Source organism: Diplotaxodon limnothrissa, linkage group LG8 (genome assembly GCF_057381915.1).
Source record: "Diplotaxodon limnothrissa isolate DT_005_m linkage group LG8, D_limnothrissa_male_GT1.1, whole genome shotgun sequence".
Classification (NCBI taxonomy): Eukaryota; Metazoa; Chordata; class Actinopteri; order Cichliformes; family Cichlidae; genus Diplotaxodon; species Diplotaxodon limnothrissa.
In genome coordinates, this window is record NC_140603.1 from 12,997,961 (window position 1) to 13,023,924 (window position 25,964).

At 39.9% G+C, this 25,964-nt stretch overlaps 1 protein-coding gene across 1 annotated transcript in view; it reads left to right on the forward strand.

The window, feature by feature from the left end:
* The first annotated feature begins 1,322 nt into the window (after window positions 1-1,322).
* The window catches only part of itga3b (integrin, alpha 3b), a 28,204-nt gene continuing 3,562 nt past the window's right edge, over window positions 1,323-25,964 (forward strand). Inside the window, exons 1-20 of the mRNA XM_085360546.1 lie at window positions 1,323-1,573; window positions 16,908-17,035; window positions 18,337-18,419; window positions 19,300-19,540; window positions 19,716-19,808; window positions 19,953-20,157; window positions 20,549-20,742; window positions 21,049-21,137; window positions 21,221-21,354; window positions 21,869-21,955; window positions 22,052-22,119; window positions 22,286-22,428; window positions 22,593-22,739; window positions 22,868-22,968; window positions 23,361-23,529; window positions 23,710-23,784; window positions 23,879-23,958; window positions 24,146-24,223; window positions 24,614-24,728; window positions 25,001-25,177. Coding sequence (XP_085216672.1) covers window positions 1,398-1,573; window positions 16,908-17,035; window positions 18,337-18,419; window positions 19,300-19,540; window positions 19,716-19,808; window positions 19,953-20,157; window positions 20,549-20,742; window positions 21,049-21,137; window positions 21,221-21,354; window positions 21,869-21,955; window positions 22,052-22,119; window positions 22,286-22,428; window positions 22,593-22,739; window positions 22,868-22,968; window positions 23,361-23,529; window positions 23,710-23,784; window positions 23,879-23,958; window positions 24,146-24,223; window positions 24,614-24,728; window positions 25,001-25,177 — 2,583 coding nt within the window. The 5' untranslated portion in view covers window positions 1,323-1,397. The remainder of the gene's footprint in view (window positions 1,574-16,907; window positions 17,036-18,336; window positions 18,420-19,299; window positions 19,541-19,715; window positions 19,809-19,952; window positions 20,158-20,548; window positions 20,743-21,048; window positions 21,138-21,220; window positions 21,355-21,868; window positions 21,956-22,051; window positions 22,120-22,285; window positions 22,429-22,592; window positions 22,740-22,867; window positions 22,969-23,360; window positions 23,530-23,709; window positions 23,785-23,878; window positions 23,959-24,145; window positions 24,224-24,613; window positions 24,729-25,000; window positions 25,178-25,964) is intronic.

The following is a 25,964-nucleotide window of genomic DNA, read 5'->3' on the forward strand; positions in this document are numbered from 1 at the left end:
CTCTTAGATTAAAAATACTCAAAATATAAACTGAAAATACTAAAACAGAGATCATTTAGCTGGAAGAAACTCCTCTGATGGTTTCATGATGTTGATAAGCATATGGAAAAGTTAAATATCTTTTTTTTTTAGAGTCAGAGCATTCAAGAGTAATCCTGATGTGTGAAATGCCTGATTCAAATTAGCTGTCTGCTACGAGCGGAAATCCTTTCATATTGAGTTTTGTTTCCTTTTCTTTTAAAGCAAACCATTCGCCACTGCAGCAGTGTGTGTGTGTGTGTGTGTGTGTGTGTGTGTGTGTGTGTGTGTGTGTGTGTGTGTGTGTGGTAACAAAAATAGCAGACATTTCGGTACGGTGCCATTTAAGATGCAGTCCTTAAATCAAAAGCTACTTACGTTCGTAGCTTTTGTTTAGTGTTCACAAGTCTTCCTCTGTAGAGTGACTTGCTGATTCTGTCAGCCAGCAGAGCGATAGAGAGCAGGAACAGGAGGTTTATAAGAGTGACAAGTAGTTATAGTGACAGACGAGGTTTTCACACCACTAACCACAGTTACAGAATGTCTGCTAGAGGTCCAAATATATATTGATACCAAAGCTGGTACTGGTATCGGATCAATACTAGTGTGATAGGATAGGATACTTTATTTCTCTTCCCCAAGTTCAGTATTCACCCCACTGCACTGATTTATTTAAATAATTTTCTTGGCAATGAAAAAATATACCTCAAACGTGCACAATGAAAAAATCCTATACAGCCTATAGCACATTTAAACAACAGAAGTTGACATAAAGTGCTTTAGAGATAGGCACGTCTACATTTCAGGTCTCCTAAAAAAATTAGCTTCAAATTACATTAAAAGAGACGAAAAGCTGAAAGGTGTGTTTTGTTGTATCAACTAATTATTGTGGAAAATGAAAATCGCACCGATCACGCGGTCATTAAAATGTGTAGAGGATTTCCAAATTGATGATACATTTCATAAATCATAGCACACTGCTTCTCCCTGTATAAGCTGCCTTTACAAGTATCGGTATTGGTATCAACAAAACGGTCCATGTATTTACTTGGTTTCGGATTGATATTAAAATTCGCTGTATCGCACACCACTAGAGTCTGCAGCTCCCTGTAGTTAATGCACTTGCTTCTGAAGGATGTCGAGATCTGACAGGAAGGGAGGGACACCGCTAGGGGCAGGGCAGCGGAGCGAGCATGAGGCGCCGACACCTAGGCAGTGACTTTGCACAGAGGGGCTGTTAATGGGCAGGTCTCTGCGAAGCAGCAGCCTACCTGTTGGAGCTCATTGCGGCAGAGTTGCCACTCGGACCCCATGCTCGTTCGCTGATCGTGGACCTGCGAGAGCTGAGTGCACCTAACAAGGGAGAAAACAACGGAAACATGTCTGAAAGACTTTTACTCTGCGCTGTTTTGGCCGTGTGCCACTGGACGCAAACTTGCACTGGATTTAATATAGATGAACGGTTTCCTGTGATCAAAGAGGGGAAAACCAGGGGGAGCTTGTTTGGGTTCTCTGTAGCTTTGCATGAGCAGACGGTGGGCTCCAGACAGTATCTGTAAGTATAGTTGGATAATGCATTTTTCAGAAATTGCTTTATATTTTCTTTTTTTTAATTTAGAGGTAATATGTCGGCAGGCAAACAGTCGTGGTAAAGCAGCACTTTCTGTTCACCTCGTACTGTGCACGGTTAACTGCGCAAAAGTAGGATACGACGCTTTATTGTCACCTGTCGAGCGTTTCTTTGCTCCACTTACATACTACCTGTGAGAGAAACAACTTGCTGGAGACCACGTCTGCAGATTTAGTTAGACCAAACCAGACATTTGTTCTAGTACAGTGAGAATATAGGACAGGTGCTCTACGCTCTTTGGAAGTAATTCGACGAAGTTCGTACCCGGCGGCGTTGTAAATCTTTGCCGTGCACTGTCAACGTGTAGAAAACGTGTCTCATAACACGTTCGGCCTGATGTGACCTGTTTTGAAAGCAAAACTGTTGTTTTTTTTTTTTTTTTTACACGATCACCATATTACATGACTTTTACACAAATTTGTTTTATCTCACTGTCAGTTTTTTTTCTTACTTGCTCGGTTTGTCTTTTTTTATTCATTATTGCAACAATAATGAACGAAACTGAAAATCGCATTGTTTAAAGTGAATAGATGAGATTTATTTTTAATAGTTTCTGCTGCTGGTCCAGCTGTTGGTGGAAACACTCACAAACACACTTGTTTTTAACCAGCATTCACAGTTCTCTGAACACAGATAAATCCTGGTTTGTAAACCACGTGTATGCTTCTAGTTTGGAAGCCAGTCCTGGTACAATAAGAGCATTTTTATCCTGATGTGCATTTCAGTGCATTGTGATTGAACTTTCAGTCATGATGTGGGTGGCTGTATTATATTCAGTTATTAAATATTTGTAAAGTAAACATTTGCACATCTACTCACTCTGTATTTGGAATTTGGGTGGAACTATTGTTGCCGCTATCGGCTAGAGAGAACTTGGGGTTGTTTCCTGTTAAAGCTTTTACTGGCCTGTAACACTTCACAGCTTAACACCAGTGTGGAGCACTTGCAAGGATTTACATAGGAAGTGACTGCTTTTGTATCTGTTGATGTTCAGGGATGTCGCGTCTTTGCTGTCTTCGTGGCATTTCTAATGAGAGCTCCTCAAACTGTGTTACTGTGCAGTATAGGATTTCACTCGGTCAATTAGAGCAGCCCCTTCATCCATCCGCTTCCATGATCACACAGCATGTTTGTAATGTGCTGTTATCAGTGTCGTTCTGCTTTGAAGAGTAAAGCATGAAGAAACGTTTCAGATCAGAGCCCACTTCCTCTGTGCTCTCATCAGTGAAGTTAGATATAAGGTTTATTTCTCATTGCAAGTCATGCAATGACAGATTAGATTAGAAGACCAAACTCACTCTCATGTCTGAGCTGTAAGTATAAACCTAGATGGTTCTGCATAAAACTGGAAAGGGGAAGAAATATATGTCTGCATGAATTCCCTGAATAACATACTCCTGTACTGCCAAGCTTAAGTCCATATGTGCTGGTTATTGGCCAGTGTTAGCTATGCTGCTAGCTCTGTTTAACCCATAAAAACTAACGTTACTGCAATATTAATATAATTGTAGCCTAAATCTCACACTGAAAATACGTCTTCTGCTTAAAGATTCACATCACACAGCAGGGCATGTCATGTTGTGGGCATGCAGTGTAGCACACATCTGCAGGGAAAAACACAATGCTGTTGATGTCACCTATTTCATCTTACGAGACATAAGTGAAACCCGCTTTGATATGTGGTTTGGAGATAGTGGCGCTCACAAAACAATAGTTGGCCGAGTCAATAGGCGATAAGAGTGCATGACTCTGTAAAGACATAACAGTGTGCTGGTGTCTGCAATGTCTTAGAGGAAGGGATTTTAAAATAAGTTTCTTTTGTGGTTGCATATCTGTCTCAATGAACCCCACAGCTTTTAGCGACATATTTTCTCTGGCTGGAACTGCAGTGTGAATATCTGAAAAACGCCAAGACGTATGCACCAGTCATGACATGTACAGAGAAGAACACTGTTCTTTGTTGTCCTTGTGAGTCAGAGTTCAGGATACCAGTCGAGTCAAATGGCTTCCACTCCCATTTCTGGAATAAAGAGTTTGTTTGTTGTTGTTGTTTTTAATTGAAACCTTCTAAGATGCAGGTTATTATCCAGTTACACTAAATGGTTGCTGAGCTGAATTTCAACAATATATTTTGAATATGGGTTGCACATCCAATTAGTAGATCAGCATTGCTTCTTGTTGGGGATGGGCTTTACCCAAATAATCCAAGAACTACCTGAGGCCAATTTGTACCAACTATTCACCTCCCCACTCCCCCTATCTGTTTGGATCACCCATTTAAGGTCTCAGAGAGATTTTTTTCCCCGAGAAGGTCTTTTTTTTTTTCTCTGTTGTTTCAGGGAAGGGGGGGAAACAGGGCAGTCAGCTGGCCACCTATTGGCTCTTCCAGTCCCCTGACCTTATGGTATTTTAGGAATGTATTACTCTTCTCTGCACAGTTACAACCTGCCAGGTTTCAGGTTGAGACAAGACAGGAGGGCGAATGATTATCCAAGAGAGAATACACATAAAAACTCCAAATATTTGACTCAAACTGATCCAAAAACTGCTTCATTTTACAGATGAAAGCTGAAAAAATAACACATTCTTTTGACTGATGAATACGCCAGAGTTGACGTGGCTGGGATCGAGGATCATCCCTGTCTGACTGCAGCAGCCAGAGGCTATGAAAGTCAACGATTTAATTTGACGGGGCCTTCCCCTTTCTGCTGCGAGGTGAAAATTAAACTGGTCCACCCACTGTACACACATCTGATGTTCAGTTAGAACATGCACAGGAACATACGTCACCTTTCGTCATATGTTTCGATAGAAGTAAACTTTTCTGGCAAACCCTGTTTCTCAAAGCACCCCGGTGATTTTACTTTTTCAATCTTTTATCACAGCTTTTTGTGTCGTTTACGTGCTCCAGTACAGTATTGTGCAATGGGTTGTAAGCTCTGTAAGGGCCTTATACAGTCAATAGAACTGTTCACTGGACTGATCAGTGATAGAAGTCTGTGGGCCGTAAACGTGACTGTAATCCAACATTCCTGCTAATACATATGTGATAGTGGTCTTTGTCATTGAACGAGGTCTATCAAAGGGCTAGTGTCATGCCTCGATGCAACACTTTCATGTCTATCCCATGCAAGCCAGTAGGTTTTACACTGACACAGAATCTTTTTCAAATAGAAGATCAAATAGAAATTTGGAGTAAAAAGTAGGTTAAAATGGGGTTAAAGTGATTTTATGCTGAGCGACGGCTGTTGGTATAAAATCCCTTTACCATGGTTACGGGCCCTGATCTTAACGCAGTTATTCGCTGTATCCAATCAGCTGGTAATGACATGAGTTGCATTCTGTGTAGCAGCACAAAAACGGCTTCTAAAAACATGTTGAAATGGATCCCAGCACGGCTCGGGGTTCCTGCTAATCTCCACAGAGCAGATTGGTTATGGTGGCGCTTTCATTAGAAATACCTGCAGTGAGGACTGTTTTTATCTTAACAAAAGTGTAAGAGATCCCCTCCCTCTTTCCTCCCCCGGTTGCATAAATGCCCTCAGCTGCACAGAAAAGAAGCTAGCCTCCAGGCTACTGGGAGCTACCTGTAGCTTGAAAAACCCATATGCTCCAGTACCTCTCTGTCTTCATGCCATTTTTCACCTTTGAAGAGAGAAATGATCCACAAGTATTGGATTACACTTGGTATTTTTTTTAGGAAGTGTGCGTGTGCTGCAACTTGTTGTGCGTCCGTAAAATACAAATAAGTGCTGGTATAAATATAGGATGTTCCAACGCTTATTACTGATAAAAGGCTAAATAAATATTTATAAATAAATAGATGTATGAAATGAATATGTAAACAAAGAGAGATAAAAAAAAAATCTGGCGTTGGAAAATTTCCAGGCATTAGCAGGTAAAGGCAGATGTTTCATGCACACCTGCACTTCTTTTATATAAGCTGAGTAATATCTGAGAGAAACTTGGCACTGAACATGCACGCCAACATGGGTTGCTGTCAGCTCTGTTACAGCTGTGTGGCTGACTGTCCATCTGTGTCTCCCACAGCTACTTCTCTTCTTTCACATACAGCAATGGACAACATTTTAATAGTAATACTGTTACTAATACTGTGAGCCTCTTGTGATTTCTGGCTTCATGGTTCACTACTGAGGTATGGCGTCACTGAGAAGCATGTGGTCAGGTTTAGTCCAGCGGTATGTGTATTCCTGTTTACATGTATACATTTGTATGTACACCGTTCAGGCATAACGTTATGACCCCTGCTTCATATTGTGTTGGTGCCAAAACAGCCCTGACCTATCAAGTTGTGGACTCCACTTGACCCTTCAAGGTGTAGTGTGGTATCTGGCACCAAGATGTTAGCAGCAGTTTTGCAAGGTGTCCAGCACATCCCACAGATGGGTGATTGGATTGATATCTGGGGAATTTGGAGGCCAAGTCAACACTTTAAACTCATTGTTGTGCTACTCAAACCATTTCTGAACCATTTTTGCTTTGAGGCCTGCTGAAGAGGCCACAGCCTTCACAGCATTCAGTTTCCATGAAAGGTTGTACATGGTCTACAACAATGCTTAGGTATTATTGTAGACCATGGGGTGGCTTTTGGACATTGGAGTGTGAATGTGTGTGAATGTTAAATAGAAAGCACTTAGAGCATAGAAAAAAGGGCTGGGTGAATGAGGTAAGTTGTGTGAAGCACTTTGAGTGCTCTGATAGGATGGAACAGCACTATATAAGAACCAGTCCATTTAGATGGTACATGCCAAGGATGTTACATTGCCCAAAGCATCAAACTGCTTTGGGCAAGCCTGCTCTGTTAGCTTGTTTCTTCCCATAGTGCAACCTGGTGCCAGGTGTTATACAGTTAAGCGATGCGCACAAACCCGGTCATCCAATTGATGTAAAAGAAAATGTGATGCATAAGACCAGGTCACTGGACCATTACTGTGTGTTGCAGTTCTCTTGCTTGCGTGCCCATTGTTGGTGCTTTAGGTGGTGGACAGGAGTCAGCATAGGCACCCTGACTGGTCTGTGACTATGCAGCCCTATACACAACAAACCGTGATGCACTTTTTGAATCAATCTGAGCTACTGTAGCTCATCTGTTGGATCAGACAACACAGGCCAGGCTCTTCAAAATTTGGCACTTGTCAAACTCACTCAAATCCCCACGTTTGTCCATTTTTCCTGCTTTTAACACATTTCTATTTAAGGACAAAATGTTCAGTTAATCCCTAATATATCTTACCTACTGACGGATACTATGATGAAGAGAAGATCAGTTATTTACCTTTAACTGTCGGTGGTCACAATGTTTTGCCTGATCGGTATATTTCTCTGTCAGTTATGTGTGTGTGTGTGGACGGGTATTAACATCTTCATGGGGACCAAAAATTGGTAGTTTACTATACTTGTGGGGACAAACACAAGTATAGGACAAACAGTTTGAAAGCATTTTTGAGACTCAAAATGTGGTTTTAGTGTCAGGGTTACAATTAGGTTATGGTTAGGTTTAGGGTAAGGGTCACGGTTGGGCATTCATTTTTGATGGTTAGGGTTAGGGTAAGTGGCTAGGGAAAGCATTATGTCAACGAGATGTCCCCACAAGGATATAAATACACGTGTGTGTGTGTGTGTGTGTGTGTGTGTGTGTGTGTGTGTGTGTGTGTGTGTGTGTGTGTGTGTGTGGAAGGGGGGGCTACACCCTGCAGCAGTACTTGACGATATTATTCATCCAGTGACAGGAGACAAACCTGCAACCACAAGCTGAACTTTCTTTGCCCGCTTCAGACTAGGTTTCACTTGTTGCCAATAAAAAGTGAGTTTCTTTATCATCAAGGGGATGTCCTGCCATGTTTAATTTGTTGAGCTGCCTCTAAATTAGTTTGGTCTCCTGTTACTGTTTCACCAAAGACAGATGGTGGTTTTCAAACAGGATGTTTGTCCAGCTGAGATACCCTGTTAGTGTGGGTGCCTGTCTACAGGTGCGGAGTCCTTTCTTTTTTCTTTATTCAACTGTATGACATTGTTGTCATCTCCTCTTTCGTCTGCACTTAATTTCCACTAAAAAAGTATCCTGGTGAAAAAAAGAGAACAAAGTTTATCAGCAGTCTGCTATGTGTGAAAGTGGTTTGCAGTGTATTCCTACATTTCTCCCTTTTGTATAAACATTTAAATGCACTAACAGTGATGCTTGTCATTATAGAGAGACATTTAATCTTAGTCTAGTCCATATTGCAAGAATGTAAATCTTTAAAGTAGATAATTTGACATTATGATAGTTGTAAGGCTTAGGCTTTTGTAGTTTGCTGTTATTGTTCATGCTGGCATTAACATATATATATATATCCAAATTGCCCTGACATAAATATATGAAAATCCTGAGATGCAAAGTGAAGGTGAGTCTGTGTGAGCCATGTTTTCTACTTCATGCACACTCTTTCATCACTGTTTGACCAGAGATGAGTCATCGACTTTGTTCTGTAAATGCAGGCAAATGTTCTTTAAGTGTGTTAAGAACTAGGCGTGCTTACTGTGAATGATATGAAAGCGAAGTGTGTGCTCACCGCCTCATGTAGTTTCTTTGTTTCCTGAAAGTACAGTGACCTGGATTCATCACAGCTACTCATTGTTTGAGTAATTACTCAAAGAAGTAATTTATTACACATTTATTCGTTTCCTAAGGCATTAAATTACTCGATGAAGAAAGTCTTTCAGCATGAATGTTGAAAAGACTGAAATGCTTTGTTTTATAATTAGCACTGACTATAAAGTATAGGCTAAATTATGTGCATATACTGGCACAGCTCAGTAGACACAGGTACAGGTAGGAATAAAGGCTGCACGCTGATTGGCTGTGGCAGGAGCCGCTCACATTCCACTTCCCTCTGACTCTGGGTTTCTTCTCTACCTTTGTGTTAGAATGCTGAATTTGCAAGTGCTGTGTGTTTTTGGCAGTGGATAATTATTTCAGGCCTTTGTGAAGTCTGCACTTTAAAGTAACGTTCCCAATGGGCTGATGGGCTTCCTATGTTGCACTGTGTGTTTTCTACTTCACTCTCCATGTGTTTGATTGTTGGGTTTTGTTTTTTCATGTGAAGGGCCATTTAAATTTTTATATAGTTGTCTGAGGGCCACACTATTATGAACACATACCGAGGGATGCAAAAACGAAAGACCAACAAAAAGGTCTATAGCTACTGTGTTACTTAGCCCCATTAGATTTCAACTTCTTGGCTATAAATTGCACTCACCACAAAACCTGCACACGTAATATTCTCGCTGTCAGTCTGTTGTTGTGTGAAAGATGCTTTTTGAGCACTCAAACTCAAAAAGATGAAGATTCATTTTGAGTTACGAGTGCATTTCTCCTCTCTACTCATCAAGTTTAGCATGTTTCAAAACTGTAGCAGCGCTCAACCTTTGCCCTTTTCATTATTGCCAGCACCTCACCACAAAGGAAGCACACTGGCTTGCCTTTCACAAAAAAGAAAAAAGAATTTGTTCATTTTTCCTGGAATATGCGGCATTCAGCATTCACCTTCATTTTCTTGAAAGCTGCCATGATTCATCCCTTGTCATCTTTGTCAGTCACAAACAGGTTATGACGTGCTGTATGTATCACAGATGATGTGCTTCTACAAGTCAAGTGTGCAGTAGCTGGGATAAGAATTAGCACCTCCAAGTCATCAGCCAGAAAAGGGTGGAGTGCCCACTCTCTGTTGGGGAGGAAGTTTTCAGGGTTTTTGTTCATGACTGGTGGGAGAGGTGGATCAGAGATTCTCATCGTCTACTGAAGTCATTATGTCATTAGAAAATCATAAAAAGATCTCACGTCTAGTCTCTTCTCATTGTTAGGCTTAATTCAGTCTGCAAACTGAGTCACTATTTAGCATGATCTGTATTTATTTTCTTCTTTAGTAGAAGTGGCAGTGTTTCCTTGAAAAACAATGAGGATGCAGTAGATGAGACCATGCAGGTTTTTTTGTATATATGTGTGTCTGATGTTGTGTTTTTAAGATAAAGGGTGAGGATTAATAATATTTTTTTGCATTTTTCTTTGCTTGTGCATTTTGGGTAATTTAGTGACCCACCTTGTGTTGCAGTTAGAGTGAGACAGTGTGGTGTCACCATACTGTACCCCGATCCACAGACAGCACTGGTGTGAAAAATGGCTGTGCTGGTCCAGGTCAACAGTAACATATTTCATAAAACTACTGTTTTGCTGTGGCTACTGTATAATTTTACGTACAATAATATTATGAAATAGTATAATCTTTACCTGGTGTCATGACAATTGAAATGGACTGGTTCTTATATAGTGCTTTTCTACTCTGAGCACTCACTCACACCCATTCACAAAAGCAGTTCTTTCTTTTCTTTGGAAGTGCTTCTACTCTTACATTTACACACATTCAACTTGGGGTTAGTATCTTGCCCGAGGATTTTTGGCAAGCAGACTGGTGACTGAGCTACAATCACCCCATAGCTTCTCTTTTTTTTAGCTAATTTCAGTTTGCTGTGCAAAATCAGTATCACTTATGCAAACTTGACATGTCATCGGTGGCACATGGTTTACTTTTAATATTATTAAAAGGGCTGCATTCAAATCCTGTGACAGACAGGTTGCCTTAAGCTATATCCGGAGGGCAATCAATCACGCATGTTACAGGCAGCTGTAACACCACAGCATACACTCTGCAGGCACAATTTATTAAACAGCAGGCTTGAGGCAGAAAGTTTCCCACTTTGCTTCGTGTCGCTCACCTTTCCTTCCGCCATCTGAATCTCTTTGTGACAGTTTCTCTCCCTCACCCACTTTTAAATGTTTCCTGTTCTTCACATATAAGATAAAGGCCTTTAAGGGGAAACAAATACAAATTTGCCCGTTAAACACCTGTATCCCATGTCTCATAACGGCTCCGACTTGATCGACGTGAAGATGTGTGTATTCTTAATGAGACGCCTGTTTGACTGTAAACGTGACTAACTCGCGCTTTGTCTCGTCTTGATAATCTCTCAAAATCCTGTGAGTTGGAAAGGAAATGTCATCCCAAAAAGGGTTTAATTAAGTTGGATTTCCTGGTTTCACTGTTGTTGGTGTTATCTTAGCAGCAAATAGACATGTGGGGGGTAAAGATTATAGGTGAGCGTGGCTTAATTTTAATTAACTGCAAGAGAAGTTGTTTGTGTTGACTCTGACATTTGCTTACAATCAGCCCTTTCCCTTGCAGCTCCCCTCATTTGTTGAGAGACTTTTCCCACTATCTGTTCTTGCTCAAGTCAGAGGCTTTTCTGAGGCAGTGCCGGCTAACATGACTAGATAAATGAACCACTGTTTGTTTAACTTAATGGCTGACACAAATATACAGTAGTCCATCAAACTGTCTTCTTCTAAGATTTTTAGTCCTGTTGTCAAGAATGCAGCCTAACTAAGTCTCACCTTAGCTGGGTGTAGGGCTGGGTGATATGGCCTAAAATTCATATCGCGATATAATTTGAAGCATGTGCGGTAACGATATATATCACGATATATTCTTTTCTTCTGTATAACGTATTTTCCAAACTATAAGGCACACTTAAAATCCTTTAATTTTCTCAAAAATCGAGTGTGTGCCTTATATATGAATTCTGGTTGTGCTTACTGACCTCGAACCGATTTTGGCGTGCAGAAATCTGTTAAAAAATGTTTTAGTACAACTTTGGTAAGCCGCACTGCTTGATGGATTGTCAGAGCATTACGGCTGCCATAGTGAGGAGCTTCGCAGAGTAATCTGGGTCCAAAACTCCGTCCGCTTCAGGTCCCAAAGTCAAACGAACACTAAGAGTTAAAAATGATCTAAATTCTTTCATCTTTAATTAAATCATCAGCGTTGCTGCTTTATCGGGTGTAACAATTAAGTTTAACATCCAGGCATCCATGAAAACAGAATTTATTAAATTTAACGGAGTTAGAAGTTAACAGGAAGTTAGCTCGGTAGTTTACACCTAAACATTTCATACCATTTTCTGACTGAGAGATTTTTGAAACTAATTAAAACGTACAGCTCTGCTACCACTTCCAACATAAATGAAGACAGAAAACTAAACAGCAGTGGTGTTTGCAGGGTTACTGAAGTTGGACTACCTGGTATATAATGTTGTGCTACGTGATTGCTAGCGACACAGCTATGTTAGCATAACATTAGCACAGTGAAGCTGGAGGATGAACGCCAACTTTTTTTCCACTCATTAAAAGTTAACGTGACGGATTCTGGTGGTTAGAGACAAATGCAATCGCATAGCGGGATGCTATACACGGGCCAAACTTCAGTCAGGAGAACAACTGAGATTATTCATCCACAATACGAGGTTAGTTATTAATATACTGCAACAACATGGGAATAGAGCAGCTGCGAGAGAATTCAACATTAATGAATCAATGTTACGGAAGTGGAGGAAGCGCAGTTTTTGTCTTTCCCCATATTTCAAAAGTGCTTCATCTCTTTGCTATGACTGTCACCCGCCATAATTTGCAGATGATAATGGTTTTAGCCGCTGCGATGCTTTCGACCAAAACAGGCGCAGCTTAATGACATCATCAACATGCGCTATCGCGATAGAGCGATATAGTCAAAATCTCTATCGTTGGCCAAATTTATATAGTTTCTATCGTATATCGTTTATATCGCCCACTAGTGATGGGAATTCCGGCTCTTTTTAGAGAACCGGCTCTTTTGGCTCTGCTCACTAAAAAGACCCGGCTCTTTCGGCTCCAAACCGGCTCTTCAGGTTGTTTTGTTGCTTTAATTAATTTATTATTAACAACAATATAAAATTATGCACAAAAGGAATTACTAATGTAAAAAAAATTGGTCCTATTTATATATGTATATATATAAATATATAAATATATAGGGTGGCCCCTAGAGACAAAGCACGTACAAACTCCAAAACACATTTCTAGCGTTAACTGAACTTCCAAAACAGAGCTACCTATATCAGTTAAATTACACAATTGAAAGCATATGTGTATTGTTTGTGTATTTATACAGAAGCACTCATATATATTCAAATAATAATAATAAAAAAAAAGTTCACTTACCTGTTACTACCACACACCAAATCCGGTCGTTGGTACTTCCCGGCTTGTGTAGCCACTAGGTAACAAAAGCTCAACACTGTGGGGGGGGGCACATCCTGGAGCACTTCTGTTGTGTTTTGTACGTGTTTTGTAGTTTTTACGTGTTTTGAAGTTTGTATGTGCCTTGTCTCTAGGAGCCACCATAAATATACTTTTGTTTATTCACTCCACATAAAATGTAATAAAGAAATCATATAATACAAAAACCAACCATTTACATTTCAACTTTTAACTATTTACATTTTTGTGTTGTTTCACTTTAAATTTAAACAAATTTAAAGTGAAACAACACAAAACACTACAAACCGCAACACAATTAAATATAAATTAAAATATGAAAACAAAAAGAAGATGCATATTCTCTGTCATATGGGCCTGCATGAATAAACTTTCTGAATCCTTTATCATCCGCAACTGAAAATAGTTGTGGACCATTACTATACCTTTCTAATGTGGCGTTGTTGTCCTTGGCTCTCTTTCGCCGTCTCCCCCTCCCGCTCTGTTCCTGTGCTACTGCGAGTGTAACTACTGCCCCTCCCCCCTCTGCCCAGCGCAAAGCACATGGCTCGCATGCGGAGTGAAGCGGAATAAAAGTGCGAGAAAGGGTGAGAGACACAGAAGAAAAAAAAAAACACGGCTCGCGATAAGGAGCCGGCTCGCGTCGTTCACGTCAAAGACCCGGCTCTAAGAGCCATTTCGTTCGCGACCGACACATCACTATCGCCCACCCCTAGCTGGGTGCAAACAGTAAATGTTTGGTTTAGCCAGCCTTTTGGATGACTTCTTAGACAGAAGGGGCAAATTGCAACATGTCCTGGAGTTGGAATGCAGCTGCCTGCTTCTCCCTTTCCATTTAGCCGAGCCTTTGACAGCCTGTTTATGAGGAGGTGATGAGCATGAAAGGCGATAAGAAGGAGAGCACACAGCTAGGACAGGACGGGATATGACGTGCGAGTCACCTCGTTGTTAATCAGTTGTACGCCAAGTTTATGAGGGTTACATATGCAACAGAGAAATGTGGGTTCATCAAAAAAAAAAAAAAGATCTGCTTTTAATGAAAAAGTTGACATTTTCTTGCAAGTTGTTCACTCAAGATCAGGAATGTGAAGGACGGGCTAGTAATGATGTTTAGTCTATGGTTCTGTGCCGCATTACTTGAAAAAGTGAAAACCTTCAGTTATTATTGTCCTCCATGCATCCATGATCATGAGGATATCAAGGTCATTTTTCAAGCGAAACTTTGGAATTTTGGAAATTAAGCTCGTTCTTTTTTTTCTTTTTCTTTTTTTTGCCAAAAGTAGCTACTCTTATGTGTTTACATTAAAAATTAACAGTGGCAGTCTGATTGTTGGGAGCACTGGGACATTTCTCAGTGGGATTAGGGTCATTATGGCCTGTCAGAAACAATCAAACATGCCCAGTGATACATTAACAAGCAGGAGTTGACATGTAGGGGCCAAATATGAACATAAATGCACGCGTCAAGCTTCTCTTGGAAGGACATTCATCTCCCTGATTCTCTACCGCAGGATTTAACTCGATCAAAAAATTATAAAAAAAGACTAAAAAGAAAAGTTGCTAAAAGATGCTAAAACTAGAGCCTGTCTAATTCATCTGTAGCACGTACATGGACCTAAGGTAGCTGATAACCCGTCTTGTGTTAGATGTGATGGTATCACACAGCTTTGTTAAATTTCAACAACAAACACTGATGACCCACATGGCACCACTGAGATAGTAAGATGATGACAGTAATTTTTTTTTCTAGTTTTCTGCAATCAGCACCCTGCTAGCCAAGATCTTCAAATGCCCTAAAGCATGCATGATTAATACTGGACTTTGTACCCTACCCCGCTTCCTCATGATTTCTATTTAGAGTGAGAAAAGTTCAAACTGCTATCTGTGTGTCAAGTTTGCCCAGTCTCCGGCTTGACGCCATTCCCTTTATGAGTGCTTTGGATAAAGCTCCCATGAGGCCTTGTGTGGCTTTACAATAATATCTGAGTTAGTGTTTTGGGACACTGTGTCCTGCGGCTCAAAAACACAACAGTTTTACACGCCCGCTTCTCATCGGCTTAGTTAATCTGTAGTGTAAGACCACACACACACACACACACACACACACACACACACACACACACACAGATATCTACACCGATAAACAAAAGAATGTCAACGCCACACTGAATAGGACTCCTTTCCATGTTTCTGTTAGGTCCATCCACCACTACAAACCTCTGTGGTATCTTGTATCTTATTTACTGTCCACATTACTGAATAATTACCACACCCAAGGTCTCCTCTGACAGTTTAACCTGGAAACTGTTGGCCCTCAGCAGCCGTCTTGTCTCTTTGTGGTTGTCGTCATACTGAGAAGTGGTTGTGCTGGTGCCGGTGCTGTTATACTGCATTCATAAAACGAAAGGGATGATGTCTCAACTTACCTATAAACATATATGATTAATGTCAAGGAATTAGCTATGTGTGCCACAGCGTCTGATCTGAGTTCAGTGTTTTGTCAGCTTATGTGCCACAATTCATATACTTTTTAGAGTAATTTGATCTAAAATCAGTGGAAGTCGGGCCATGTGACTAATTTACATGTCTGACTCTCTGCAGGCTCAGGTGAGACATCAAAGAGACAATAATTTTGTCTATGCTCTTAGGCCTGCAGTCAGATTAAGATTGTAAATGTTTATAGGGGCATGTTAATGTCGATATCACTGTGAATGTGTGTATATATGTAGACGACTGTGGTGGAGTGGTGGAGCCTGGTACATGGGCTCGCTGTGTTTAAACAGATTGAAAAACCACGAAACCTGTGAGCAGTGTTTAATCAGGTATGACTAACCAAGAGCAAGTGCTAACAGACCCTGTTCAGTGATTTCCCGCTTTGTCTTCAGACCTCCAGTTTTTAGCATAGCACAGCCTTTTGCTGTGATTCATCTTTCAGGAGAAATGATCTCTCCCCAAGTTGGAGTAATCCCAGGCTGACTCGTGGGAGAAAGTGGGATTTGAAAGTACAGTGATTTTACTGTGAAGACTTATTTTTAACTTTACATTTGGGACCTTTATTTATTCTAACTTGTCAGTGTGAATAAGAGAGAAAGCTGGATTCCCACTATACTCGCAGTTAGGTCAACAATCGTGAACATCTTGACTTACTTATTTTTCTATTTCTACTCTTTCCCACAATACTGATAACTCATTGTCAGCACTGACAGCACTGAAATCATTTTCAGGACGCTAAAATGAGAAGAATGACATGCTTGTGTTACCCACTTTGACCAAAGCACTGAGTGCTTTCATTTCATGCGTATGTCACTCGCTCACATATTGTAAACTAGCTTGTCCACACCTTTCGCCCACAAAGTGGAGCTAATAAATCTTCTGCTGTCGGTAAATGGTGTGTTCCTGCACAGAGCCTCAGAGAGCAGTAATCTCTTTACTTCAAAGCTCTGTGGTGTGGTAAGAGGTGCAGATGCAGGGAGTGTCTCGATGAGTGGACAAAAAGAGCCAAGAAGCAAATTTCTCTCTATATATGTGTGTGTGCGTGCATGGGGGTGTGTGCGTGTGTGTGTGTACGCTGCCCAAGCTTGTCACAGGTCATGGTCCGACTGCTTCACTCTTTCTTTTCTTGTGAAATGAGTCTGCTTTTTTGTGTGTGTTTAGACCCTGAATCTTAACATCTCAGGTCACGTCACACACTCTAAGTGGGTAAATGCTGTGCATAAAAGTTGTGCCTTTAATCACAATCAGAATACTTTCATAATCCTTAAGGAAATAATGTGAGTTACAGTTCCTCCAAGACAACAACAGTAACAGACTGAACTAGTTAAATAATACAATATGTTAGAACATTTAGAAAAATAATAAATAGCTGTAATATATACAAATAGCTCAATTTCAAGAGGTGAAATATAAATGATTGACTTGTTAAGCTGCATGGTGTGCTTTTTTTGTGTCTCGAAGGTTATCTGATAAACCGTTGCTGATAGTGTCATAGCTTTGTCTAACACTGTGCCACACTTCCATTGTGATTTCATACATTGTTTGTCTCTTTCTTTCTGTTTTTCTCTCTTTGTTTTTTCTGTGTTTTTGTTCTTTCTGTGTTCCTCTGTGCCTTTGTAGGCTTCTTATAGGTGCGCCCAAAGAAAAAGCACAATCTCTACCGAAAGTCAATGAAACAGGCGCCGTCTACTTCTGTCCCATTACCACCGACACCACTGACTGCTCCAGAATGGACCTGGTTACCTCGAGTAAGATCACTGCGAAGCACTGATGTGATGAAGGGAATGCATGGTTGCAGTGTTGTAGCTGTTTCTGAACTGTTCCATTAAGAGATTTTAGCCAGCTCGAGGGGGGTTTCCTTTAAAATACTTCTATATATGTAAGGAAAATAATGATGAGATTGAACACCATTCTTCTTAAAGATGTTCACTTATTTGGTATTCTGATGATCGATGGTGAGTGAGAGCGCTTTTGAACATTTCTGAAGATTTTCATATTCAGTGCACCAGCGAGGAGCCGTCTTTCACAATACTTTAAAAGCACCTCAACTGAGTTTGTATAGCACTTCCATAGATTTGATGCAAACATAACAGATGGTGGTGCAAAATGAAACAGCAAACGCAGAGATCTCCAACAGAAGCAAATTTAAAAAAAACCCAGACTGCATGTTGTACGTACATTTTTTAAAACCCTCCTTCCTGACTTAGCACACTGTTCAGAACCAGTTTGGGTTTAAACTAAAATTTAGGAATCGCTCATATGATTGTTCAACAACGCTTACTTCACACAGCCATAGGAGACTCACAGCTCAGCTCTATTTAGGATTGTACTCCCTCAGTGAACTTCACGTGTTAAAACTGGTTTTCCCCTGCACAGGGCCTCAAAAGGATGTAACTAATGTGAGGAACAAAAAATAATAACCTTTAAATGAACACTAGCTAGCTTCCTCATTTTACAGTAAAGACTAAAGAACTGTGTCAGATCATTTCAGTAAAATCATCAAGCATCCTTTGGAGCATTTGGAATTATTTTGTCCACCTTTACATGAACAGACTGTTATTAAATGTTAGACCCCACCCCACTCCCATCCAAACCTAGGGGCAAATGGTATAATAAGAGGATTCTGAATCACTTTTCATGTTGAGGTTAGAATGAGTGCTGCTGCAGTCTCAGCACATTTTTGTGGTTAATATTTGTCAGGGCATGATCCAGGCTGCATGAAGGTTTGCATTTACAGTTTGAGTAGGTGTTCTGATGACTGTGATCACCATAGCCATGCTGAATGTTTCTTTTAATGTAATAAATAGTCTGGAATGGTTGATTTTGTACTGCATGCTGGTTTGATTTGATTAGTGTATGATGGCAAATAGAAATCTGGTTGTAAACGGTCTATTGAAATAAAAGAACAAGAAGTAAAACAGGGAACATTATAAAGCAGAAAAAAAGGTAATTACTCTGTATGTAATGACCTTCCTGTCAGCACCAGCCTGATGACAAATTAAAACAGTTGCTTTAATAATTGACCTACCTCTTTATGACGCATCCACAGCAACTACCTCTGAGATTGTGGAGGGCATGTGGTTGGGTGTGACAGTGTCCAGTCAGAAGGGCCAGCCAGATGGACGCGTGTTGGTAAGATGACTTCCTGTTTTCTTTCTATGAGTCACTACTACCGGTGATATTATGTACAAGGCAGGGTGAGCTGACACACAGGATGTTTTCTTTTATTATTTAGTCTAAGAGATGACACATTTGACTTGTTGCGATGTTTAATTACTGTAGACACACACACACACCTGAGACAGGATGATACACACAGGGAGAAAATGCAATAATGTCTCATGTTTAGGGAGAAATTATATTTTGATCAAGTGATTTTTTTTATTACTTTTACATTTTAGACAATTACAATATACTGGAGAACACATTTTACTTACAGTGAGGGGAAACTAACAGCATGTTGTTCCTAGTCTGTCTTTGTCAATATGTTTCAGTTTTTGTTCAAGCACTAATTGGTGTAATCTCCATGTTTTTATTTTTCTATCTTACATATTAATGCATTTTTTAAATATATTTTTTATATTTATTTTTAAATAACACCAGATCACAACAGCAGTCATTTTATATTGTAAGAGGAAAAGACCCTGCAGAGAAAACTTCAACAATCAGACACCCCCCTATGAGTGGGCACTTGGTGACCGTGGGACGGAAAAACTCCCTTTTATCAGGAAGAAATTAATTTTAGCATGTTTCAAACATCTTTGACTGTTTAAACTTCTTTTAGAAGGCTAAAATTGATATCTGGCCCATAGAAAATGATTATTTTGTGTAACCGCTCAAAGGGAGGACCGTTTCCATTGTGTAAATTAAAAAGCAGCGACACTGGTTTCATTATATTGATGTTTGAGATTCTTCAGTTTACTTGAAGCTGTTTTTCCTAGTCACTGAATTGAGCACTGTCAATTTCTGATATGACACACTGCACTTCTTCAATACTTTCTCTGGTCTCCAGGCATGTGGACATCGATATGTGAAGGTAATGTCAGAGAATCAGTGGCGGATGTTAGGAAAATGTTATGTAAGGAGTAATGACCTGACCTTTGACCAAGACGATCAGTGGCAGGATGAAAATTATGACGTCTGCAATCCCAACAACGACCACAACTTGGACGGCATGTGCAACATGGGCATCTCAGGCGGTATATCGGAAACTGATGTCTATTTAGGCTCTCCGGGCAGCTACAATTGGCAAGGTGGGAACTGTCAAGCTAACCTGTTTTGCCTACTGCTGAAATAATGGGGTTACTCATTATTTGCACGCTGTGCAAGTCTGTTGGATTTGATTGGATTGTGTTATGTCTTGGATACTCTTGAAATGTGTATTAAGCTGATTTTAACATTGTTGTGTGATTCTGCTTTGTTTTAAAGGAGATGCTCATGTGATACGGATAGATCTACAAAACCCCTGGAACTATGCTGACAAACGCTTTGAAAGTCTAGAGAAAGCATATAGTTATATAGGTAAGTGTTGGTGTGTCTTTACAACATTTCAAATGGCAAATCATTGGGAACCTTAGTAAGATTCACACTCAATCTCCCTACCGTCAGATAACCATCCAATTGTCAAAAACAGCAGCTCTGATTCTCAAGCATTTTCATTCACAGGTTATTCAGTTCTCGAAGAAAAGAAGCTCCTGAGCTATGATGACTCGACAGTTGTGACAGGGGCTCCCAGATATGAGTCTAAGGGTGCTGTGATTTTTTCAAATAAAACTCAACCAAAGCTTTTGTTGGACCAGATCATCCTTGGGGAACAAGTGGGTTCCTACTTTGGAAACAGCCTGGCAGTGACAGATCTGAACAATGACAGGTGCGTTTCTACACCGGAGAGTGTAACTGTGGGGAAATGAACAATGATTTTTTTTTTTTTACATAGATGAGGACGTGATTTGCCTTTTTTATGCATATGGTGCATAACAGTGAAGCAGTGTGTGTCTGAACACAGATGATAATAGTGACTTTCTGTGGCAGGGATGAGGGATTCACTTTGAAATTATGAAGAAATCAGGTGTTTCTCTATCTAGAAATCTAGTTGGTCATTAAGATTCTAGGTAGTACATTCTTTTGAGATGCAGTTAATATACCTTTGGTGACTTGTGTTGAATGGTTAGCTATACTTAGTATTATGTATGTGTATATGTTTATAATTATGTATTTTTGTATTTACATGCATATGTGGATTTTTGTCTTGCATATTCTAGTTGGAATGACCTGATTGTGGGTGCCCCCTTTTACTTTGACCGTAAGAATGAAGTGGGGGGAGCAGTGTACATTTTCATGAACGAGAATGGATTTTTCCAGAAGACCGCCTCAATGGTTTTGAAGGGCCCATCTGATTCTGCCTTTGGCCTTGCCCTGGCCGCCATTGGCGACATCAACCAAGACGGATTCCAAGGTGTGACCATGAACCCAGCATCTCTTTTGGACCTACATCTGATAATATTCTAGTTTAAAAAAGTGAAATCAATCTGTGGTGTGAGCATAAAGCACGCTAAAGGAATATTTCTGTAATTTGAAATCATTTCAGCTGCAAACAAGAGGTATTTAACTTGTCGTGTTTCAAATGAGTCCTGAAAACATTCTCTGCTGCCACCTAGAGGACAAATATTTCCTATACACAAAGAGTGCCTAGTTTTCTTTTCTAGCATCTTTTCTTGTCATGCTTCCAGCACTTGTTTAACTGTAATGCTAATGTCTCCAGACTTTGCTGTTGGAGCGCCATTCCACCAGACAGGAATGGTCTACATATGGATGGGAAGCAAAAAGGGAATATCAAGGGAGCCTAGTCAGGTAATGTATGACATTCTGTGGTCATTTAAAAACTTTATTCAAAGTACTCTTCTGAAAACCTGTGTCAATGACTCCCTCTGCAGACCATTATGGGTAGGACGTTTGGTGAAAAATTCCAGACCTTCGGCTACTCCATCAGCGGAGGGATGGACGTAGATGATAACAGTTACCCTGATATCTTAGTTGGCTCTCTGGATGATCACATTGCCCTCCTCAGGTAGACACAATCAAAAACAAAGTTAAACAAGATATTTCCATGTTAGTTGGACCCCCTTATTGACATCATAGCATAACACACACTGCTGATGTATCGGCTGCACATTCATGATGTAAATCCTCACCTGCTGTTCCACCACAACACAGAGGTGCTCTTTGGGCAATTTTATTGTGATCTCGGTATCATTTGAGTGCAGCGAAGTCTTTGTTGAGCTTTCTGACGTAGTGTCATAGTACGTTATTCTGCTGGAAGGTTGTGGGCTGATCACTACCATGTGACTGTGTATTATTTGTATTAACAAGAAGTTGAACAAATGTACCTAACAAAGTGGCCAGTGAGTGTATATATAATATATAGCAATTTTCTACAGTGACATTTGTCTCATAAGTTACGACAAACTATTTTTATGACATCTATTATTTTTCAGTATTCATGGAGTTATTTCTCATATTATTATTATTATTATTCTAATGATTAATTAATTTGTTTTGTTCTGTTTTGCTTTTTAAATAAGAGCTCGACCGGTTGTGCACTTAACCCAAGACTTCACTGTCGAGCCTAAGATTGTGGACGATAAAATGTGCTCTGGAGATAAACCATGGTGAGATGTCTCCTAAATTTATGTCATTCTGAAACTGGCTTATTGAGTGTTTTATCAGGTCTCAGTTCTTCTTCTCTTTCTCTTTGTGCTTCACAGCATTACAGCTACTCTGTGCATGTCTTTCACTCTAAGCACCGGAAATACAAATTTCAAGAAACCTGTCAGTAAGTTTTTCCGTGTTCAATTTTCTTTTTCAAATGAACAGTGTTTCCAACTTACAAACAAGTGCATCACCATGGAAATTCTTTGTATTGTAAGGAAAAAAATATATATATATATTTACTGCATGAGCTTGCTTTAATCTTTTCTGTTTGTTTTCACTCTGTAAAGTGGTGACGTATATAGTAGAGGCCGACAGGGAGAGAAGAGGAAGCTCTCGTGTTCGTTTTCAGAATGACATCAACACTTACACTGGCAACCTGACCATGACATCTTCCAAAACTGCGTGTGAAACTCTCAAGCTGTTTGTAGTTGTAAGTGCGCAACGCAACTATTGCAGATGTTGTATTGACTGTGTTTGTGTTATTTGCAAATGATCATCTTGCTGAGTGACTGGAGAGAACAAATAAACTGCGGCTACCTGATAGTCCTGTGCTTATTGAGACAAGCAAAAAGAAACTCTTTAATTAATTCACAGGAACATGTGAGGGACAAACTGGAACCAGTGGTCTTTTTCCTCAACTTCTCACTATACGAACCAATACCTAGAGCCAGACGAGCCCCACAGAACCTGGACTTCTTCCCAATTTTGAGCCCAGAGCAGAAATCCAGCCGAAGGACTGAGGTATGGAGTCTTGCATGCACTTCATTTACAGGTTTCCTTTTCAGTAACTTGGAGATGGTAAAGAAATGGTACGGTCCAGTGTCCCCTTGTAAGATTTGATATGATGTTGCTTATTCTATTTCCTGCAGATTCACTTTCAAAAGGCGTGTGGCTCAGACAACAAATGTACCAGTAACCTGCAACTAACAGCAAAGTTTGTTGAAGAAAATGAAGAAAAGCCTTATCCCAGGTAAATTTATATAGTGAGCAACCAAGCATCCTTTGAGTCATTCATGTATAGACACAAAGCTGACTTTTAAAGGTTAAAATACACTAGTTAGCTTGCTCAGTTAGGTTAGAAGATTGTTGCAGTGCTCATGTATATATATAATGCATATGAAGCTACCACCAGTACCAGCTTACCATTAGCTTAGCACAAAGAAAACAAAGTGAAATGTGAAATGTGTGAAATTGTGAGGGTTCCCCCTTGCTTATGGACTCCCATTGGAAAGGTCCATTTTAGCACTATAGCCATTGTTAGCCATATTTGTTGTTTGTTTTTGTTATTGCTATGTCATGAATGTGTTAGTCAAGCAAAATAATCATTAAATAACAAAGCTAATACATGTTGTCCCTCTACAGTCAGGGAAAAGTTCAAGTGCTCCAGTTCAACAGCTCCATAAAGAAAATAGGGCTCGCGGTAAACGTTACCAACTATCAATCTGAAGGGAAGCTAGCTGAAGACGCCCACAGAGTCGTGCTCAATGTCACTATCCCTGATGTGCTGAAATATGCCAGTGTCAGTTCTTTGGTAGGTCCACTGGAGGGCAGAAGATGCCCATTTTTATTTAAATCTCCTTTGTTTTTTAATGCTACTCTTCTTACAAGATGCACACTGTATTGGTTTGGTTTGGTCATGTTTAGCCACATCGCTGGTCATGTCAGTTCCTTAAAAATTAAAACTAATTCTGTTTATTTCTTCTGTGTTTAGAATAACAAAGTTGAGTGCACTCTTCTTGATACAGTCATTTGTGAGGTGGGGAATCCAATTAGCAGAAACGAAAAGGTAGGTTTGAACAGGTGACAATTATTTTTATCTTTTTCTACTGGACAGTTGGGTTTGCAACAGTTCTCATGTGCTTGCATTGCTTTATTAATAGGTGTCTTTCCTGCTCAAGTTTGAGACATCAGGAATCACCCTACACACACGAAAGATTGAGTGTCAGCTGCTGTTGTCAACGTAAGGACTTTATAATGTTGGTTGCACATTGTATTTTGTTCTTGCTTAATACTAAACAGGGAAAACAAGTCAATATAATACTGTTGTGTATAATAATTAAGTTCATTTTCTGCTTTTTGCATTTTTTTAATGAAGTTTAAATTCTTAAGCTGTTTTAAGATAATGCACACTGTTGTAATTTCTCCAGTCTTAGTGAGCAGAGTGACCTAATGCCTGTTCCTATGGCCTTGCTGATTGAAAACACCATTAATCCAGTCTTCAGCTTGTAAGTCCCAATCGCAAATGTTTCATGACATACTGTATTTCAAATTCAAAGTAATGCAGGTATTTAGCACATAAACCACCTGATTACTGAGAGTAATCACAGGCATCATGGGAAGTATATGCATTGCATTTACTATATTTCTTATACATCTGTTAGGTTAGGCATGTCTCCCGTGCCCCTAGAGGACTTTTAGGTTTTTTTATGTGGTTTTTTGGGGGAGGGTTCTTTCCTTCCTTCCATCAACCATCTCCCTAAATCGGTACTCGGTCATCAAAAAATCTGAGAACCCCTGTTGTACATGAAGGGTAGATAAATAAAATGGTCAGCGCATCATATTACCCTCCTTACAGTTTGTTTACTTACACTGTGTGAAACATATCTGTCTTTTAGCTTATCCAGTGAAAAGTCACAGGTGGAAACAGTAAAGTTTGGTGGGACAGTGATGGGCGAGTCAGCCATGGTCAACACAAGTGACGTGGGCAGTCTGGTGGAGTTCACCTTTACTGTGAGTCATCTTCACCACTCAGAGATTGTACATTGTATCTATAATGTGTGTTACTCACCCACATTTCCATCATCCCCACCCTGTCTTTGAAGCCAGCACTTCAGAAGTTTAATATTGCGTCGGCTGTGGATTGTTGTGTCAGCCATGGTTTGTGGTTTAAGTGTGAGCAGGGGTGGATACTGTTTAGGAGTTACAGTCACCATGTTGTTATTTCATACCATCTGATGTATTTCACTTCTATTTTTAATGTTTCTGACTGCTTCCACCTCTAGATGAACACAATGGGACAATCGCTGCAAGACATAGCAACCCTGGCTGTGGAGTTTGAGTGGCCCTGTGAGGTAGCAAACGGCAAGTGGTTGCTGTACCTGACGAAGCTTGTTGTTCAGGGGGATTCTGAAACGGAGTGTAAACCTCCTGGGAATGTGGTCAACATGCTTAACCTAACTGTAAGGTTCTTTTTAACACTTTTTGAAACGTGTGATATCTGTGAAGATGACCCAGAGTAAGACCAAAAACAAAAACTTAACAGCAACAAAAAATACACAAATCAAACTTTTAAGACAGTCAAAAACTTGAGCGTCACATAAAAATGAGTCAACATCTGTGCTAGCCTCTCTGTGAAGCCATACAGAGAGGCTAGCTGTACTTTCAATCCAGTTCAGTCTGATGCAACCTTATTTATAAAACACATTAAAAAACTGACCAAAAATATTAATTTCACACAGTAAGAACATAATTAAAATATATACGCTTTACATACAAATAAACACTTCTATAACTCTCAAAATCACTAAGTGATCTGACGATGGATAAAGCTGTATATTTATGGATATATGTTTATCCAGTTTAAAATCACAGTTCACTTGAACTCCAAAGTTGATTACAGTGGGTTTAATATAAGGTTCCACAGAGCCCAATTTTGAGGCAATGCCAGCATCACTGGGTTTAAGTATCACAACCTCAGTTTTTCTGTCATTGAATATTTAAAAATATAGAGCCATCAAGGGGTTTGATGTCCCTGAAACACTCTGTGTTTTTTAAAGACCTTTTTAGGGTAGGTAAATTTGATGATCATCAATATAAAAGTGTAAAGAACTGCCATGTCTTTTTAAAATGGATCCTAGGGGTAAATTGTAAAGGTAAAAAAACAAGCCTGGCCCCAGAATCGAACCTTGGGGAACTCCACATAGCAATCACTGAAACTGAAAAAAACCCAAAAAAAAACGATGTACC